This window comes from Sparus aurata, chromosome 7 (assembly GCF_900880675.1).
Source record: "Sparus aurata chromosome 7, fSpaAur1.1, whole genome shotgun sequence".
NCBI classification, from domain to species: Eukaryota; Metazoa; Chordata; class Actinopteri; order Spariformes; family Sparidae; genus Sparus; species Sparus aurata.
The window spans coordinates 4,792,922-4,813,581 of NC_044193.1; the positions used below are offsets into that span (position 1 = coordinate 4,792,922).

The 20,660-nt window shown below is 42.2% G+C and overlaps 2 protein-coding genes across 6 annotated transcripts in view; one reads left to right on the forward strand and one right to left on the reverse strand.

Moving 5' to 3' along the window:
• Positions 1-3,823: 3,823 nt before the first annotated feature.
• Positions 3,824-8,285, reverse strand: igfbp6b (insulin-like growth factor binding protein 6b). Its single transcript, XM_030421781.1, has 4 exons — positions 7,571-8,285; positions 6,657-6,691; positions 5,767-5,886; positions 3,824-5,397 (listed from the first exon to the last, which is right to left on the reverse strand). The coding sequence occupies exons 1-4, from the start codon at positions 7,905-7,907 to the stop codon at positions 5,284-5,286; spliced, it is 606 nt and encodes a 201-aa protein (XP_030277641.1). The 5' UTR covers positions 7,908-8,285; the 3' UTR covers positions 3,824-5,283.
• A 2,250-nt stretch (positions 8,286-10,535) lies between these two features.
• The window catches only part of spryd3 (SPRY domain containing 3), a 53,935-nt gene continuing 43,810 nt past the window's right edge, over positions 10,536-20,660 (forward strand). For 2 of the 5 annotated variants that reach the window (XR_003984708.1, XM_030423805.1), the window contains exons 1-5: positions 10,536-10,647; positions 12,884-13,014; positions 15,214-15,289; positions 18,383-18,507; positions 20,456-20,591. Coding sequence is in view for 4 of the 5 variants with exons in the window: in XM_030423805.1 (XP_030279665.1) it covers positions 12,887-13,014; positions 15,214-15,289; positions 18,383-18,507; positions 20,456-20,591 (465 nt within the window). In the remaining variant the exon portion in view is untranslated. The remainder of the gene's footprint in view (positions 10,648-12,883; positions 13,015-15,213; positions 15,290-18,382; positions 18,508-20,455; positions 20,592-20,660) is intronic. The other 3 variants (XM_030423806.1, XM_030423808.1, XM_030423809.1) reach the window with 3 other exon arrangements.

Genomic DNA, 20,660 nt, shown 5'->3' on the forward strand with positions numbered 1-20,660 from the left:
AATGAAGCAGTATTAGTTTTAGATTCGTCATTGAAGGTGGCGCTGCAGCTGTTGAACAATTTTATGTAGCAGAGTTTGAGAAATCCCCTCTTAGTCTCCTTGTATGTGCAAATCTCCCAAAACACTGAATCCCACCAGTCAACATTATGCAACAGACTGTTTTCTTTCATTCAACTCCCTCTGACTCACACAGGCGCACAGCTTTCAAACTCCAAACCTCCAATTTGTAACACAGAGTTTGTTATGTATTCATTGTCACCAAGCCCAAGCTGAGATAACCCTAATGAAAGCAATACGTCACCTAAGGGGGATTTATCCTAAACACCTAATGATTAGCTGGCTACCATTAGCTAATCAGCTCATGGGTCAGTAAACCATGGAGCCAGCGGACCTACAGTGTGTCTGGACCAGGACCCCTGAGTAGTACCCACTGCAGGCAACAGGGTTCAGCTCGCCCACCTCAAAGGCCTCCCGGTGATCTTGGCTGGACACCGAATTGGGGCTAAGTGCAGCCTCCAAGGGCAGCGGGGGTTAGTTTGAAGACAGGGGGAAAAGTACAGAGGTGATTTACAGCAGCGTTTGAAAATGGCATGTAAAGACAGAATATCTTTCACATCTTACCCTGTGAATTGAGGATTTGATTCAACCAAACTAGAGGTGATTGTGGAAAGAGAAACCAGGACTGTTTTGGTGAGTTTTATTTGTTTATGTTGAGTTATAACAAAGTGTGTTTTGTGATGAGTTATCAAGACAGTTAAGCTCGTCTAAAAGAGAGAAACTGGAATTCAGAAGGTGTAGAGTTGTACTTTTCTTTTGTTTGGTAAGGAAAATATTCCTCTTCTTATATTAAAAGCTAAGAGAGCTTGTAAAACATCTCCCAACTGGAACTACAGGCGCTGTCAGACTGTTGGTATTAGGAGGCTAGCTGTTTAGCATGCCAACTTCAGTGGACATCTCTGCAACACGGTACACAGATGTCGCTTTCTCACACTCTTTTGAAAATGCTATCTAATTTTTTGAACGCTTTAAAATGAAATTCTGCCAATGTCTTACACATTTCCCCTTTAATAATCTGGACATTCTGTAAACTTTGCCCCCCAAATAATCAAATCTCTCCAATCCATCTGCATCTGCCAGGACTCTTAATTAAAATGTTCAATCTTTAAATGGGAATGTGCTGCCTTTTGCAATCATAATTGTGCATGTTGTATCATATCCTCCTTGTCAGACAATATCGCTGGCTTCATCTCAGGCTCAATGCACAGAAAAGAGTCTCCAAGAATAGCAAATGCAACCACCCTAGATAGAGAAGTAGGACGTGTGGTGGTGTGATTCTACAAAGGATCATGCTTCCTCCTGCGTTTTTCTTGCGAGGCCTTCATTTCATATCACGCATGGACAAATTGGATATTCTATGCGGTTACCTTGGAAACAGGCATGTATCGGGTCCCTGTGTTGCGAAGCAGGAGAAAATGATCCTTTATGTGCCTCGTAATGGCAGAAAAAGCAGCATGACTCTAATGTGCTCTAATGTGTAATTTCTGTTTCACTGCTGGTGACGGGTTTCTGGGACTGCAGAGAGGGATTCTCACAGAATGGATATGAGAATAAAGCCTTCAAATCAAGGCTTTTTTTTCAGTAATACAGAGTAACTCGTTCTTATGCCGGTGGTGATTCAGAGAAACCCTCAAAGGCTTCAGGAGTGACTGTGCAGAAGTCTCTGTAGAAAGGGTTTAAACACTCACACCTTCATTACCTTCATCTCTCCTTCTTATGAATATTTATGATATATTCTAGATGGATCTCTTTTGTTTAAGCTCCACACTCAGCGGCTTGTGAAAGAGCCAGAGGTGGAAATGGGTTTTCATTTTGGAGACAAAGCCTGTATTTTTTGATACCTAGACAAAAAAAAAATGCAGATCATTTCTAAAACAAATTGTTTTGCTGCTGATTGCAGATGATTGACCAGACAAACTGCTCGGGCCTCCTCACGGTCTCTCCCTCCTGCAGGGATCCACTTGTGGCAGATTTTTAGATGTAATCTTTGTGATTTCAAGTAATGCTGCAGAAACTGTATCTCCTCTGGCAGCTGCGTCACTCTCATTAACTTATCGTTTTTCACTTGTTCCACCACTTTGGTCTAGACTGAAATATCACAGCAATTATGAGCTGGATCTCTGAGTGCAGTTGTAAATCGCCCGACCTTTCCTCTCATGCCACCATGAGGTTGACATTTTTGGTTTTTGGTGAAATGTCTAATGGATGGATGGTAATGAAATTAAGTACACATATCCATCCATCCAGATGGTGATTGGTCTGAATCACCTGCAACTTGCTACTGACTCTTTTTGTACTTCTGATTTCAGAACTCACCCAAGCCTCGGACAGATAAAGGATCAGTGAGTTTGAAATGGACAGAATAGACCCGTCGCTGGACAAAGTGGGGCCCATGGGACAAAGCTGGCCCGCCATAAGGTTTAATTTAACCTGCCAGATGTTTCTGGTGAACAAAATATTGCAGTATTTTATTTTTTATGAGGTAAAATTTGTAGGATCGGTCGGCATGGTTGGTGGAGACGCTCTTAGCGGATGTAGTCATGCAATTAAAGGAATCCTGGTAACATTTTGCATCTTGATATAATGCAATAGCTGCTTCTTATATTAAGTTTCCATTTTTTGAATTGTGATGACTTTGGTGACCCCCTGACTTTTCCTCGCGTGTCATTCTGAAGTTCACATTTGTGATTTTCAACTTCCCAGCTGTGTTTTGTGTTTTAACTGTTGTGCACAGCAGTTAGCATGCTATCACGCTACATTTACTCAATGGGTGGGCACCAAGATTAATATTGACTTTGTCGACTCCCTAACTTTTCCTCTGGTGCCATTGTGATACCTAAATGTTTGCCAAATTTGGTGGAGATTTGGTTTAGGAAAATTGTAATATGATCCTTCTTTGTTTTAGTGCCAACATTTTGTCCAGTAGTTTGATTTATGACCAATATCCAGTTGTACCTTCTGTTTCAGTGCAAATTTGCAGATGTTGGCATGCTAACATGCGAAAAGATGGTGAACATGGTTAACATTGTACCCGATAAACACAGTTGTTAATCACTGTGAGCATGTTGTCATGCTAGCGTTAGCATTTATAAGCATTATAAAGTGTGTAGTACAGCCTTATAGAGCACATGGCTGTACACTGTTGTTTTTATAGCTTTTTGATAGCTTCTTGATTGTTCGGATCAAGTGTAGCGTCTAGTGTTATACATGTTTTCATGATTTTGTCATCACATTTTTGTTTAATTCAGATTTTTGCATCGGTGGAATATGTATTTAGATCCTTTACCAAGATATTATTGGCGACACAACAATATGAAATACTCCTTTCAAAATAAAAACCAATATTATAATAAAGTAAAAGTACACTAGTATTACTGACGTATAAATTGCTCCTTTCAAAGTCTGGTATCACTAATATTATTAATATCATTATTATTACTGATACCTTCACATTTAAGCAGCATTTTGATGTTGAAATGGAGCAAATTCTAACTATTTTATAATCTGTGTATCATGTTTTATAAGATGGTTTGCATATAAATCAAAGATTCCCCTTGAAATGCAGTGCAGTAGAAACATAGCAGCATTGAATTAGTATCACAGTGCTTGAGTAAATGTACTCAGTTACCTTCCATCACTGGGATTATGACATATTTTGGTGCATCTGGCCTTTGATGTTTGTGTTTGTCACTTTATCATCGTCATAATGGCAACTCGCATCTTCTTCTCCTGCACTTCACGAAAAGGACACACTCGACACCAGTCGTTATATTAATATATGTTTAATTCTTCTCCATTTTTATTATCATTATGTTTTATTTTCATATTTGCAAATCTTACAGGTCCTTTGTGCACGGACCTATCATCACGGCACACACATTGGCACAACAAGATTGTTCAGAAATAGATAAATTCTAATCACACATTTTAATAGCACACAATTTCATGACTTTTGCAAGGACTTGGGAAAGACATACTATAACAATAACAAATTTGATCTTTTTTTTTTTTTTTTTTTCCTCTGTTGAAATCAGAATTTGTAGTATGATGTGCCAACATTAAACATAATAGCAACATGGACATTCTCAATTCTCAAATAAACAAAGCATAAATAAAAAAAGGAACTTAAAAACATGAGATATAACCATAAGATGTGCAGCAGTTGAATAGAGCTCTGATGAATATGATGAGTTTTGCCATAAAGGTGCCTTTAAAGCACAACACTTCCCCTAACATGAAATAAAATAATCTCTGTCTTTAAATAAGAAACTGCTGACAATATAAAAATACATGGCATTGTACTGTAGTTCATTAAATAAACCAACAATTCATATATAAAATATTATATTGACGTGTATAAAAATATGCCTTACAACTTTTTGAAAAGGGTAACAGCCGTAAGCTTTTTGTCTGCCACTTCAGAACACACAGTCGACCACAAAATTCCAACATATGTACAAACAATCAACTAATAAGCAGTCAGATCGCCATCAAATAAAATGAACAGAAGCATCCAGGATCATATTCGTATGACTATTCTTTTTTCTGACTTGACATATATATAAGATACTGTAAGATTCAAGCAGTACTTGATGGACATACAGACTCAAAAATAAATTAATAGAAAAAGAAAATAATCTGTCAATTAGGTATGTTGATATCAGTGTATCTTTGGAGAGAGGGAGAGAGGAGGGTGAGGGAGACACGTTTTTCAAACATTTGTGTCACATCACCTGCGTAACAGTATTTCAGCCCACTGAGATCAGAACAAACACAGGCAGTGTCAGCTATCCTAAAGTAAAGAGGAAAAAAAAAATCAAAAATCTACCAGAAAGCCAGGACAAGAGCCAGGGAATATAGAGATCATTCGGAGTAATACCGCTTGGATCACTGAGGCAGTTCACGGAGCGTTGATGTGAGCATGCAGCATGTCACCGGACGACGCAGAGGACGTTGCTGCAACTGTTGAACATTCAGGCAGATGTTATTGTTGCTGCTGCTGGACTGTGAGAGAGTGTGTGTCTTGCTTCTAGAGAGGACATGAACGTTAACTGGTGTGTATTTTCCATAGGAAGTGGTTTATCCCTGCTACCTCCTGTCCAGGCAGTGTCTAGCACATGCTAAAGCCACCCCCTCTCCCTGTGTTCCTGCTCCTCCACCACCACCTCCTCTTCCTCCTCCTTCTCCTCTTCCTCCAGGCTCAGAGCAATAGGACAGACTCATCCCTCACTCCCCATCGCATGGTAAAGTACCATCTTCGCTGGCACGTGAGGGCACGGGCGTGCCGAGCTCGTCCACGCACCAGCAGTGGCCACGCTGCATGCCCTTGGAGGAGCGGCACTGTGTGAGATTAAAAGACAGAGAGGGAGATTTTGAAAGGGAAGGAGGGCGGAGATTGAGTGGGAGAGTGGGAAAGGTGGTGAGAGAGAGGAGAAGAGAGAAAATGATATGTCATCATAGCGCAGTACTGATTCTCTGAGCTCACAGCTGAGAGGCTCAGAGAGAGAAGTGTCAGTTATTCTCAGCCCCTGTGGTCTCAGACAAATCTCTGGATGCACCGCACAAGAAAGCTGCAGTGGAGTGCAGCTCTCACACTCTCAGAAATACACACAGTGACACCAAGTCAGTGCAGCAAAGACACATTTTCACATCACATCGCGAGAGCGAACAGTCGGTAAAGTTGCACGTTTCATGACTGTGACACCTTACCTGCTTTTTCCTGTAGAAGCCACGGGTGTCACAGTTGGGTATATAGATGTCACGATCAGACTGGAAGATTGTCAGCTCCAGACCCCTCAGGACACTATTCAGCAGCTTGCGGCAGGGTGCCTGAAATCAGCAACGCAGAGATGTGACTTCAAACATCACCAGAGGCAAATACAGAAAAACCTGTCTTCATCTGGAGAGCGGCCGTGGCACGCCGCTATCCCCCCTCAGGTGATTGTGTTGGCAGAAATCCTCTTTGATCACAACACGTGTGGATGTGAATCACAAAGGATTAGCTACAGTGATGCAGCATCAGAGCCAGAAGCAGAGAATATGTATATTTATACATATCAGATGTCACATATTGTATAACATTATATAACCATATTGTTACACAATGCTTTAGCTTTTCAGGTCACTGAATGGTTTGAAGTGACTGTGCGTTTTTTTTTTTTGTGTCACTTTGCGAAATTAAACTGTCATCTTGACCAATTATGTGACAATTGTTGTTGCCGTGATGACAAACGTGTTGGTTCAAACGCTGCGGATTTCGCAAAAGTGAAAAATCCGCGGCGGCAGCGGCCGACTTGAAACTTTCCTGATTCACATCATGCTCAATTAGTTCTGCCGCATAGCAGCACACACATCATGCACCATAATGCATGGCTTCAGGGCAGAGTGTGTGTACATGCCACTGCAACACCCCAAACAGCAAAGAATCTATGGTAATAACTCTCTATAACACATTATAGCTCGATATACAACCCTCTTCATCACATATGGATACAATCTTGTTACACGAAATGCTTTAATCATCACAGATTTTTGATCATTTAGGTGACGATCCATCAGCTTGACTCGTTAAGGACTGTGAAATAAAAGCATGAACTTACTCTTTCAATGTCACCACTGTGTGAGGGATGGGGACCTGAGAGGAAATGACAGACCGGCATGAGAATGTGATATTAAACCACTGTAGTCATTAACATCAAACCACATCCAACGTCACATTTTACAATATATGCGGCACGTGTAATATTTAGACCGTGGTATCGATCATACCGGCTTTTTGCACTGGACATTTCTAAGCAGTCGCCGAGAGGAGATCTTTCTGTGGTGGTCATTCAATGAGAGACCTAATTTCCTTCAGTATATTTCCTTTTCAGGCAGTTAATCGCAGTATCTCAGTTTGAACAGTAGATGGAGATCACTGCAATAAAAAGCTGCTTGATCAGGATGTAGGTGACACTGTGACAGTTTCACATTCATTCTAAATTCTCTACAGAGAGGCTGACTTGTAGGACAGATCATTGTCATGCACCCTGACAGTGAGATGGATGAAATATATCAAACGCAGGGATTCGCATCTTTACTTGAACACTGTTGCAACACCTCAAGAGCGAATAAAAGCTCCTCGTTTCGGGTAATTTGCCATCATTTCTGATTAACGGATCACAATCCTTTACATTAGGACTGAAATGACAAATGACATTTTTATCAGAGGGACTCCAGAGGCACTGCTGAGCAGTATTAGATGCTAGAGGTTTGCAAATTCATCTGTGGTGCACAAAATGCATCCAGGCTTAAATGTCACCCACTAATTGGCCTTTCTTTTTTGTTGGTGAGTGACACAGCATCACATGCAAGACAGAGCAATACAGGAGACACACTGTAAATACAGTTATGTGCGGTGCACACGACTAGCCCGCCTGCAGTGTCCATGCATGTGTCTGTGTGCGTCTGTAGGCGCATGCATGTATGTGTGCATACATGATTTGTGCACGTGTGCGTGTATACAGTATCTTACCTGTGGGGTGGGGCCTCTCAGTGGGACTAGTCCTGCTGTGCTTGGCGCAAATGCCCCTTCCCTGCAACAGAGCCTGGAGGGGGCTGTGCTCCCGTGGTGGGGGAACACAGCGGAGCCCCTTGGCACAGCTCAGGGTGTACACACCACAGGGCTCTCCCTGGGCCAACACTGACGTGCTACCGGCAGCATTATGGTCCCTGGGGGGCCGACCTGCCCCCAGTGGATCCCTGCAGGAGGGACAGACCTTGAAGGGGCCCAAGCGGTTTGCCCCGGTCCACGATCCGCAGTGAGCAATCAGCAACAAAACAACGGTTGTTAAGTTAGAAAGGATAGGCATTTTCTGTCCAGGTCTCAGGTTCTCCACTCTGTCACTCTCTGTCAGTTAAATGTGGCTGATGCTATTTCTGGATGTATATTTCTCCCTCTCTCTCCCTTTCTCTCCCCTTTCCTCAGTCTTCTGCCCGTTTTCTATACAGTAGCTTTCCTTGGTGCTTTGCCGGTTGAGTCCCCTGCAGTGCCAGAGGAGACAAATGGAGATCGAGAGAGACACAGCAAAGCACTAGCTTTTAAAGATCTGAAAGGCGGTGATATAGAGAGTGAGTGAGTGAGTGAGTGAGAGAGAGAGAGGGAGAGAGAGACAGAGAGAGAGAGAGAGAAAGGGAGAGAGAGAGAGAGCACAGTTATGACACCTTCAGGGGCTGGGACTCAGAGAGAGAGGGAGAGAGAGAGAGGGAGAGAGGGAGAGAGGGAGAGGGAGAGAGGGAGGTGGCATGGAGGGAGAGAGCAAGTGGGGGGTGGATTATGTTCCTTTCAGAAATTATCCAAATCTCCCCACCCTTTCCTGTTATATACCAACACATACATCTAGCCCTTCTTCCTACTCTCATGCTCCACATTGCACATGTATAGAGAGAAGTGGTCACGTTGAGCTTCTTGCACTTTCTTTCCTATGTCAGGGACCTCTCTGGAAAAGATTTTTGCCATGGTAACAAACACAAACGTATATGTGCGCCTCCATCAGCCTCGCCACTGCAACGCCATTTCCTCCGAGAGAATGCAAAGCTGTGTCATTTCTCCTGCCTCGACTCTGTGCGAGGTTATGACAGAGAATGTTTCCTGTACAAACATGTAACGCTCCGTGTCCACAACTCGGATACTCTCTCTCTTTCTTCTTTTTTTTTTTGTCAATTACAGAAACACACATCGAAGTTTACTGGTCTCACTTTATGTAGCACACATGACCAGAAACTGTGCCTCCGGATAATCAAATCACTGCTGAGTCAGATGTGTAATGCATTTCCCTCTACAAGAAGGCTAATCCTGTCTTTAATTAGACTTCTAGATTACATTTCAGCAGCTATCAGATATTAACTGACTTCATGGACTGCATTAGACGATAAAGTGTGAAGGGACTGAGGGCGACTGCTCACCAGTTGTTTGAATTGGAAGAGTAATCATCTGGATAATTAGGAGGAGGGGGGAGGACTCACTTTTCCAGGAATGCACATTGCTAATAATGCAATCCATCGCTCCACTCAGCCAGTTAGGATTTTCCATCTTGAAGAGATCGGCTACTGAGTCCTTCATCCTCCGGCTCAACACTTGATCCTGCCATTCTTTACATGATAAAACTGTTCAGTAAGGTATTCCGACAATTAACCACAGGTTATTTGGTGTACATGGATAAGGCTGTTAAAATATATAAGGCATAAGATACAGACACAAAAGGAAACTTTAAAAATCCTGTGGCTAATACTACAGTAGCCTGTGAAGCCTCCAGACTCCAATTCTGAGGAGCTTACAAAGGCAATAAGTGTCATAAATGATAACAGCAGTAAAATTGAAGGTATGAACGTTTCTTTTATGTTTTGTTTTAGCTAGTTACACCTCTGTAAGCACGCACATGTACATACAGTATGTTTAAAGAGAAATTGAAAGCAGAACCACGGATCTGCACATGAAGATCATCGGTGGAGGATGGCCGGAGGTATAGTGTTGAGGAATTCCTCTCTTATCTAGAGTCCCACTGTCTCCTGCGTTATCTGACATTGCCCCGCTGCCACGGGTGCTCTGTGGACAGATACAACTTGCGCATGATACCAAAAAAAGAGAGAGAATTTCAGAGAGCACGAACAGGATACTGATCTAACAACGCTGTAACCTGCAGCCTTTAAAATAAGCTTGTGTGCAGGACATTCACACACAGACATGATGCACCCACTGGCCTGTACTTGCTGGAATTCAGGGCTACCTGAGGCCAAAACCTGCCTCGCCATCAGCAGCCTGTTGCTCTGATTAATCCTGGCACGGAGGGCAGAAATCACCTGCCGTCTTGTGTTCCCATCAGCACACGAGCTACAGAAAAAGTCTGTTTCCACACATCAGGAGAATGTTCCAAGACGCACGCCAGACCGACGGGGGCTCTCTTTTCCACCCTGCCCTGGGTTATTCATTTTTCCTCCTCTAGCCACTCTTTCTCCTCTGTCTCTCTCTCTCAGCTCAGGTCCATTTCAGCTGGCTCTGAACGTCTCCCTGCTGCCACTTGTGCTTTCAACACAGCAACCAGATCCATATAAACCCTGTGGTGGGACGTTGCTCTGGCTTGTTGAGTAGTATCCCCATGAACAACCTCCCTACCTCCATGATTTTGATAGTTACATTTCAGTTTAGGCTCCTGGAACACACTGTCAATAGAAAAGGGGGGGGAATGTTGCACTCACCTGATCCAGGACCAGGTGACCAGTTGGTGCAAAAAGTGGTAAAAGTGTGTTTTCTTCTAAATTATTCATCACTGTGAGACTAAGTTAATATTTTCATCATTTTACATGTTGGTAAAATTCGCATATTGCACCCAGAGTCAAAATAGGACCCACATTCACAGGCACGCTATTCGAGAGATATGATTGGCCGAGCGCTTGTCACCATTTCTCAAAACGCGGTGCGATTGGCTATTTTGGGAGCGAAGCTGTGACGTCACTGGGAAGCGCCGAACTCTAGTTTCCAAAGTTTTATGTGGAAGCTATGGATAGCTGATGGACAAAAGTGAGTTTCTGTCTCATTAGCCGCCTAGATAACAGGTAAGCGATTGACTAATCGATAATGACAGCTGTGATAAATCACTGTCCCGCTCTCTGCCTGTCAGGAACGGTCTCCCGTCATCATTTTGCTGAGCACTGAACCTCAGCTTCAAGCAAAGAAGCTATCACGTTAGCCGCTAGCTAACGATCCTAAGCCAGCTTTGCGACCAAACTGAACCCTCGTCACCAACTGACGAATACATAATCGCCGTTTGGAGACATTATTTAATCAACACTAAGCTTACATCCCGTTTTCAGTCCACAGCCGTTCACTGTTATCTGTCTGAACAGTCATGCTAGCTTCACTGACAGTAGCTTTAACGTTAGCTCGATTGCTAGCTTACAAACCATGACGGCGTTAGATGTAAACAATGGCACGCCCACTTTCCCTAGTCTCGTTTTTTTCACATTGTCTGTTTAAAATGACTAATTCATTCCCGGCACCCGTTGGCAAAATGCCTTTGTAATGTTTTAAAGGAAATAACACTCGGTGTGTAAGTTTGACGTGTTTGCTGTGTCCTCACGACATCATCCAACGTCACTGACCGACATCACGAACCAAACAGACGAATACAATCATCCCAACTAATGCACAAGATACGTATTTATTAGGGTTGCTTGATCTGTTAGTGTATATTTGAGGGAGGGAGTGTGTGTGTGTGCCACCTCTTTCTTCTTGCAAATACACGTTTCTTGGCCCGTGAGAGAGATTTAAATCACCCCGTGACCACTTAGCAGCATAACATAACGTCACATACAATTATGTCACATGTGGGTTGTATAAACATGCAGCTGATAAGTTCCTTATCAAACCATATATGAAGGAGGAGAGTAATGGTGGTGTAAAAATAACAGTAAACCTCCAAAGAGATGTAGTCACGTTACAATAGACATTGTCCTTTGTTCGATGTGTTTCTTAATAATAACAGCTGGCAGAGGCACATAATATCTTTTATACATCAATTGAATAGATTTATGAATGACAGATTAACTTAAATATGCCTGTCAAATAATGTGTCTAGATATCTTGACAAAAAAAGCCATCTGTGACCCATAACTAGGTTTTGGACTCTTGAAAGCAAAATGAATGCGAACAGCAGTTGAGAGAAAAATTGCTAATTAAAGCCCTAAACGTGTCAGTGATTTGCTTCATCTAAAGACCAAATATAATCATGTTAGAAGTTCCAGCAGACATAGAGAGATAGGTGGCATCACATATGTAAATGGATCCTCAATCTATTCTTGTTTCAAATCCCCCCAGTTCAGTTGCACCTCTGACTGTCTATGAGATGACTTTCAAGATTTGTTGGCGGCAGTGACTTTCCTGTTGATGAAGTTTACTCTGTCCTTGGTTTTTGTAAATCAAAAATATACTGACATATTTGCCATTGAGTGTCTCTGGTTGTTTTTTGCATCAGTGCCATGAAGCCCCAACACTTTGAAGTGACCAGAGACATTACAAGAGCAGTCAGTGTCCGACTGTTCACGTGTCAACTATCATAGATATAATTACTGAGGAAAATCCAACCTGGTGGAGAACTGAATTACATAGTAAAAGCGTGGCTAAAAGAGAGCGCGTCTAAACCCCTATTGTGCATTTTTCCTACAGCCATTAAAGTGTGCAATCAGTATTTACTTCAGAATGATAAGTTAAAGCAAACAAAAGTTGTCTTTTGCTATTTTAATCTGTTAACTATCCTATACATACATTTTTCACTAGTGTTTTAACCACATTTGAGGGATCATTGAAAAACAATGTGTGCTTAACTATACATTCTGTGTTTACTGTTTAAAATGTAGTTTTTCTCCCCGGTATTTTTATCAGGTTGGCCCTAGACATCCAATAATGGTCGGGCTCTAAAACGTTTATCAGTATCAATAAGGAAACAATGACACTACAATGGTTCCAATTGTTGATATTTTTTTTTAACCAGCTTAAGTTCCCTTATCATCAACATCTTGGTATGATGACATAAATGAAAACTTTTATGCAGATAAATGTATGAGAGTATTCACTTGTCAGAATCTTTCAGTATAAAAGATTCAGGAGCCACATGCATGAGAGGAGCTGGGTAGTTGATATATTGTAATGACACTGTGATTCAGCTTCCTTCTAGCTGTGTTTTCTTCTCTTGGGCAACACACTGTCAGGACAGTTGACATTGCACAGCCTGCTGAACTTACGGTAAAGTTTTTCTATCCCCCCCCCCCCTTCAATGTCCCATTTTTCTTCAAGCAGATGGATGACATCAACGTACTACACCACAGATGCCTCCTGAATTTGAGGCGTCGAATCAGAGATATCGGGGATGGGCGCCCTGCACAGGAACGATATATGAGGTTGCAGAAGGATGGAGACACACTTAGGTCAGCCTCAGGTCTTGAACTGAAGTGATTATGTGGCTTTGTGGATTTAGTTAGACAGAGTAGTTTATCTTAAAATACGCTGCTGTGTTATATTTAGTTGGTTTCTCTGTGTTCTTTATAATGACATGTAAAACTTGCGTGTGCTAGCTCTCTTATGTAGGTTTTATCTAGCAATATATTGAGTGGGATTTAATCCTATTTAGTTATCAGTCTTGTGGGCCACATTTAAAAAGGGAAATGGCTCAGAATCTATTGCTCTTAAGGCAATCCTGAAAGTTTAGTGTGTTGTTATCATCAACAAACTCAACCACCATTATGCAAGTAGTGGGGATGTGCCAGGTAACCTCTTTTTCCCTAACTAAAAATCTGCATCCAATCCACTTAACAGTGTCAGTATCTGTCCTGATAGGATACAGCAGATCAGATCAGATCAGTGCATTTTTATGCAAGGAATTATTTGGTCTATGAGAAGAACTTCTTAGTTTGTGCTGTTTTGCGATTATCTGTCTCCTCCTGTTTGCTTTAAAACTTTAAAATATGTATTTGGGAAAAGGGTAAGTGGTTAATATCACTGACTCACAACAGAGGTAGAAGATAAAGGACACGTAATATGCGTGCGCATTTGCTTTCCCCCCCGCAGTAAATAAACCCAAACAGTTCTTCACTGAAAGCAATGATTTAAAAAGTCTGTTGTCAGGTCAGCATGACATGAAACACAAAGACACAGTATTTTTCCGCACATTCATGAGGAATTTTTGTGATTAGTTTAGTCTGAACATTGTTTTTGGTTTGACTGTAAACCCCAGGGCCCAGACCTACCACATGGTTTTGTTCTTTAATAATAACTTGCAAATGTAATTCTTTTTTCTTAACATGTCGGCTGCTTAATACTGTGTCAAACATCCAAAACACTTTGCCGCTGATGCAAAAGCTCCTTACGCTCCAGTGGTTCTCGGATAAATCTGTGTTTGTCCTTGCACATGTCCAGTTTCTCCTCCCTTTAGAAGAATACATAGCCAGTAGTGATGTGCATTTCATTTGATAGAGCTTTCTTTCATCATCTGGCTGAAACAACACTTCCTCATTAGCTTTCAATCTCTTGTAATTGTTAACACAGGGCACATATTTCTGTGTCATCTTCCGTGATAATACTGGTAATTCAGCCCAGTCGCCTGAATAAAATGTTGCAAACCAGTGATATTTTCACATTTGTACGTGTCGTAGGCCACGTACCATGTTGACATTTCAACAATACGTGTCATATCATGTTCACATCACAGCCTCTGTGACCCGACCTCCATATTGGGAGGTGGAGGGGATGTTGGGCGAGTTTGGCGGGACGGCTGCCAAGCCAGTGACGGCAGTTCAAGATTGTGTTTCAACACTTATGAGTATGAAATCACTGAATATTTGTATTTTTATTAGAATTTCCAGCCCTGTTTGTAGCAACAAAAAACCCAGATCTTTTCAATGGGAAGTCAGGACAATTTCAAGCCGTGTTGTAAAGAACAGAACAGGTGTTTTTAACAAAGCCTTTGGACGTCTTCAGCCATTTTTGTGGCGACCAAACCAGATAATTCAAGCCAAAACATGATCCTTTCCTCGCCCCTAACCGAGTGATTAGGTAACCCTTAAAATAACCACATCATAAGCACAATTTTGTCTCATATTAAAATTGAAAGTTGAACCTAAAAAAATGTAAGGTTTGAACATATTTGTGGTTCTCAGAAACATACACTGCCAGTGTTTATTCTGGCGATTGGGTTGGCCAGCTAGAGCTTGAATAGTTAATTAATCGCCAACTATTTTGAAAATCAATCGTTTCAGTCATGAGTCAAGCAAATATGTAAAACATTTGCTGACCCCACTGTCTTTAATCAAAGGATATATTGCTTTTCTTTGTCTCTTATGTTCCTTTAAGAAAGAGCGTTTGTGATGTTTGGTCAAACAAAACAAGCAATATGAACCCATCAGTTTCAGCTCTGGGAAATTGCACATGAGCATTTTTCACAATGTTTTGAAATATTATGGAGGAAAAGATCAATCGACACTGAAAATAATTGTTAGTTGCAGCCATAGTGTCTCGACAGTGTCTTGATCAAAAAGAGGAGGTTGTCGATGTGTGTTTCTGATTGTGCATACAGCAGTCTGACATAATAGAAGTCACCTATTGTTAACCTGTAATTTCTTTCTCTTTAGTTACCAAGGGAACTCTGAAGAGGTGGGTTGCTATGTGGCTGGCCATCCTTTATCAAAGGGAAATTGCTACTTTGAGGTAAGGCTCGTTGATAGTGATGCTGTAAGCCAGCCTCTGACATTGTTATTGAAAGTGAGTTCTGCTAGCTTTCCAAGGTTTTTTTTTTTTTTTTTATTGTGCAGGATTTGTTGACTTGACCGACACCAACTGCTGTGCCACACGTTTTGTTCATCAACTTTCTGGATATGGTAATCATTAGAGAACAAGTAGGCCGTTGATCCTTTGCACAATTATTCATTTTGAAATGTTGGGGGGGGGGGTGGGGAGGGAGATTATTCACAATATGATTGGCTCACCACATACCATCGTCCCTGTGTGTGCCCAGGATTGCTTTACCATCCAGCCAGCAATTTTATCCCCCTGGAATCCCATTGCTGACAATTTTCTCAACTTCATATTAAATTCTGTGTGCCCCCCTACAGTCCCAGTTCAACAGTGCAAAACCACTACCTCAAAAATGTCCGAGCTGCATTGGAATGAGGGCTAGGGTGAGGGTTAGGTGGTATCTTTGAGCACAAAGATTAGTCCAACACACAGCGTTTTTCAGCAGGCTGGCAGAAACGGGGACAGCAGGAGAAGCTATTGTGCATTTAAGCATATCTGAGGTGCCCCTATGTATGAAAACTATTATGTTTTCATACATACAGAAGAGCATGAGTGGAAAAAAGAATCCTGGAGATTTAGCACAGGAAAGTTATTCAAGTTCAGTCATAAATTAGGCGCAGAGGGCTGCAGTGTGTTATTTATGAGGCAGCTTGTTTGTGGATGTTGCACGTCAGAGCAGGCCTTGTGACGCGAGGTTTCGAGACGGCAGGTGAGGCGGACGTACTCCCTCGTCTGGGTTTTTGAGGCTTAAAGAGGAAAAATCAGGCCATACATTATCCTGCGAACCTACGTCATTCTGCTAGGCTGCAAATAGAGCCAGACAAGGACCGCGCAGCGTCAGAGACCTGCAGCTACTGCGAAACCTCTCGTAAACGATTAACATCTCCCGTTATTGTTTTCCGATTTCTTCTCTTCTTTTTTAAGTTGAGAAACACCATTTCAGACATATGTTGAAACATTTCAGATCTGCTTCAGTGAGACCTCAAGCAGCATGACAATGTGCTCGGACATTATTTATTGTGGCTGTGAGGTGTCCTAGATTTGGTCCAGATGTGACATTTCTTTTAAATGTGAAGCCAAACTCTCATCTCACGGTGACCTCCAATTACCTCTCTCTCCCCTCCATAGCAAGAAACGCTTGATGATAACAATGTTTATATTTAAATGAGAATAACATTTGGAGACTGATAGATCTCTCTGACATTTAAACAAGTGGATTTTAGTGCGATCATTACCCAGAGTTTTATGCTACATTATTCTCCCCGCTGTGACGCACATGCTGTCAGTTTCCAGATATCTCGAAAGTTTGGGAGCGTTTATTCTGACAAAGGTCAGGCCTCTGTCGACGTATGCGTCACTGCTATCCTCGTGTTTCTCCACGTTCTGCTTTCACAAGGAATCCATTTCACTTCTGTCACTGCTGCTGCTGCGTTTTCTCCAGTTTTTTTTCTTTCTCATCTGTCTTCAAGCCCAGCTGAACATCTGCAGCATTCCACTTGTTTTAATAATGTATTCAAAAAATCCATATCGGCATAACTTAACGGCTCATCAGCGAGCAGATTCCTGTGCTTTCCTAATCTCACATATCATTTCATGTGTTTTTGTAACTTTTAGTTTTATCATACAGACACAAAAGAGACAGTTTAAGTGTGGGAGTGGTGACCTGCCAAGGCCAAGAATTTTGTTCTTTAACAAGGGAGGGGTACAGAGTATTATCCTGAAAGTGCCAGACTGGAAAGGAATCGAGCCTGGAATTTTTAGTTAAGGAAACCCAAGAAGTTTGGTTTCACATGTGCTGAAAGCCGTCCTGCAGGAGCAGTGATTTGGGGGTCTGGGCTGAAGAGGGAGGTAGAGAATGATGGAGGCAGATAATTGGAGAAGGGGAAGAAGACATGTAAGGAATGATGGAGAGGACAAAAAAAGAGGGGTGAGAAATAACTTTGAGAGGTCACCAACGAAGAAAGGGAACAAACGCAGACTCGCACCGGACGGGGCTTTTCTCCTGTGTTTGGCTTTAGTTACCTTTCACCTATTTCTGATTGGTAGTTCGTGTCATTTTGCTCCGATTGACCTTAGTTCAGCAGACCGGCCCCGGACCAGAGAAGGGCAGGTGCACATTTTCATGCCATTATTGTCTCATCACATGTAACTGTAAACCGCAGCTTTGTTGGACTACAAAGGAGAGATTCATTCATGTTTTCATAGTGTTGTCATGATACTGGAATTTCTATCTTTGATACTGCACCTTGAAAAATACCGATATTCATATCATGATTGATACTTCGGGGGAAAGTAACATATAGGGAACTCAAGAGGAGGCGGCGCAATGTGGGCACGGCGGTGGTGTGTGTGTCAACTCAGTCGTAGCTGGTGTTTGTGTATCGATGGTGCCAAAAATTTAAATAATCAGAATACATATTTATCGGTAAATCAATATCTTTGACAACAACCTGTCGATTGTCGATCACTTGTATTCACTCTGTTTACAACGGTTCATGAAATATATCTACTGAGGGTTAATAATGAAGCTCCTCAGTCATCCAGGTCATGGAAAGTCTAAGTTACCATGACCTGGACGTGTTTCAATTTCACCTCTCATCCAAGATGCTTCTTCAGCTCTGACTAACTGGAGGGGGAGTACCTAGAAGTATTTGCCACATTGCTATCATCATAATGTTTCACCACGGTATGCAGTAAAACCATATAATCGGTACATCACTTCCCCTGACAGCTGAGTGTCCTTGTTGGGAGTCAGACTCTGGCATCTGAAAGAGGGCCACACTTGCCAGACAGACGGAGAGATTTACTAAAGAGTTTCTTTTCCTGAGTCAAGTTTTCTCTACTGAATCCATTCTGAAATAGTTCTAATCAGCCCACATGGGTGAGAATATACTATGAAGACCTGCTCTAAAGTGTTGCAGTTGATTAAAGTAGCTAATTGGGGACCACAGTTAAACAGTACTAACAGTGTTTTATGTCCCTGTGTGTCTGTCTGTGTGCGTGTAGGTGACAATAGTGGACACCGGGGTGAGGGGAACCATTGCTGTGGGCCTGGTGCCTAAATTCTACAGGCTGGACCACCAGCCTGGCTGGCTGCCATACTCTGTAGCTTACCACGCTGACAACGGCAAGTAAGTCAAACCACAGTCATCTATACTCCAAAGTACAGCGTTGGTTTCTTGCATGGTTTCAGAAAATGGATTGTGGTTTGTTGATGATGCATCCGCACATAATGTGACTGCAGGAATAATTGTATCATTCTCCTAAATTCTTACTTGGCATTTTTGGCTTCATGGCTCTGAATTGGATATACATGTACTTGTTTGTAAGGCTTCAGCTAATGATTATTTTCACTGCAGAATTTGTTTTATGATGAATCATTTAGTCTGTACGTTTAAGGTAATAAAAAGGAAATACAGTAGAAAATGGTGAAGGATGCATTTCGCAGTTTTCCAGAGCTTGTTGCTTGTTTCGTCTGACCGAAATCCAAAAGCAGATTGCAGCAGCCGACCCTCGTATCGAGGAGCTGTGAGTGTTTTGCATTTTTGCTTGGAAAAAGTGACATATATATTTACCCTACTCTGGTATGGAAAACTCGCCGGAGAAAACACAAGCAGGAGGCCAACGAGCCAACGAAAGTTCACGTTGTTCATCGTGTGTGGCATCCCACCCAGGCTTTGTTGCAACGTTCAGCTTGAGGGTCGATCAAATGCAGGTTGAGTTTAGACAACAGGGGATGTGACGAACCAAATCATACGAAAATTGTGAAGATCTCGCCTGAGAATATTTCATATCAAAAGAAGTCACATCAGCAGCAATGCAGATTTGCCATTGTGTGCTTCAGGGTGTGATTGGTGACGGAGGCATATCAGAATCAGACTCAGTATTCCTTTATTGTCCCACAAATGGGAGATTTGTAAAAAATAATTTAAAAAGATAAGAAATTGAATAGAAAGAATAAACTCCTTACATACATATGGACATATTTAGTGTACAAAAATTACAAAAAATTACAAAAAAAACAGTGTGGCAGTGAATTAACAAATAATAATAAATATGGGTATTTATAAAGATTGTATGCAGATGTATGCTACTGGAAGCAGTGCTGGTTGTAGAGTCTGACAGCAGCAGGTAGGAAGGACCTGCGATACCTCTTCAAACACACTTGGGATGTATCAGTCCGTTGCTGAAGGAGCTGCCCAGTGCTGTGAGAGTGACCTGCAGGTGGTGGGACTCCTTCACCTGCAGCGATGACACCTTGTCCATCATCCTGCTCTCTCCCACCACCTGCACTGGGTCAAGAGGGCATCCCAGGATGGAGCTGGTCTTCTTGATAAGTTTATCAGTCTCCTGTCTGCTGCTGCTCCAGCAGACTACTCCATAGAAAATGGCTGATGCCACCACAGAGTCACAGAACGAGGTCAGGAGTGCCTCCTGCACTCCAAAGGACCTGAGCTTCCTCAGCAGATGGAGTCTGCTCTGACCTTTCTTGTATGTAGCTGCAGTGTGATCAGTCCAGTCCAGTTTATTGTTCAGGTGAACTCCCAGGTACTTGTAAGATATCACCATCTCATTGTCAGTTCCCTGGATGTTCCCCTGTGTGCAGGGTTGTTTGTGCCTGTGGAAATCCACCACCAGCTGTTCGGTCTTCCCGACATTGAGCTGGTTATCAGGTTAAAGTGATACTTGGCGCAGACCAAGCAGGACAGGGAAGGGCAGTAAAACCGTGTCAGGGGGTTCAACTCAACAAGCTGCCTGTCCACGGGCTCCAGTGTGGTCTGGTCTGCTGGGATGTAGTAATACCATAAAACACCAAATTTACAAACAAAGTAGTCTGGCAGATTCAGAGAGGGCACAGATTTACATAACAGCTTACTCATGACGAAAACAACAGTGTAACACAAATATTGACGTGCTAATTTAGCGCACGAAAAAAACCCCAGTGTGTACAAACAGGACTTAGCCGTGACGTGTGAGGATCTTTCTGTCACGTCACTAGAAAAAATGTAGTTGTTGAAAAGAATCATGATTGAATTTGTTGTCTTTTATGAAGATTTTCATTCTTTTCATCCTTCCTAGACTATACAATGGCAACCCTGTAGGACAGCAATTTGGGCCAAAGTGTGCGCGGGGCGACCGAATCGGCTGTGGAATACACTCTGAAAATATTGAAGCAGGTTTTACATCAGTCTTTTTCACCAAAAATGGTAAAGAGGTAGGTGTTTTTTTTAATCTGAATGACTTACAAACGCAGACATGCACTGTTACCAGTTCTGGACTAGCA

What these genes read in the sequence shown, in the direction of transcription:
- igfbp6b (XM_030421781.1), bottom strand. Translation starts at nt 7,907, where the DNA reads ATGCCTATCCTTTCTAACTTAACAACCGTTGTTTTGTTGCTGATTGCT. An exon ending in ACAGTGGTGACATTGAAAGA is followed by an intron (nt 5,887 to 6,656) that starts GTAAGTTCATGC and finishes TGCTGATTTCAG; the next exon opens with GCACCCTGCCGCAAGCTGCT. An exon ending in GCTTCTACAGGAAAAAGCAG is followed by an intron (nt 5,398 to 5,766) that starts GTAAGGTGTCAC and finishes AATCTCACACAG; the next exon opens with TGCCGCTCCTCCAAGGGCAT.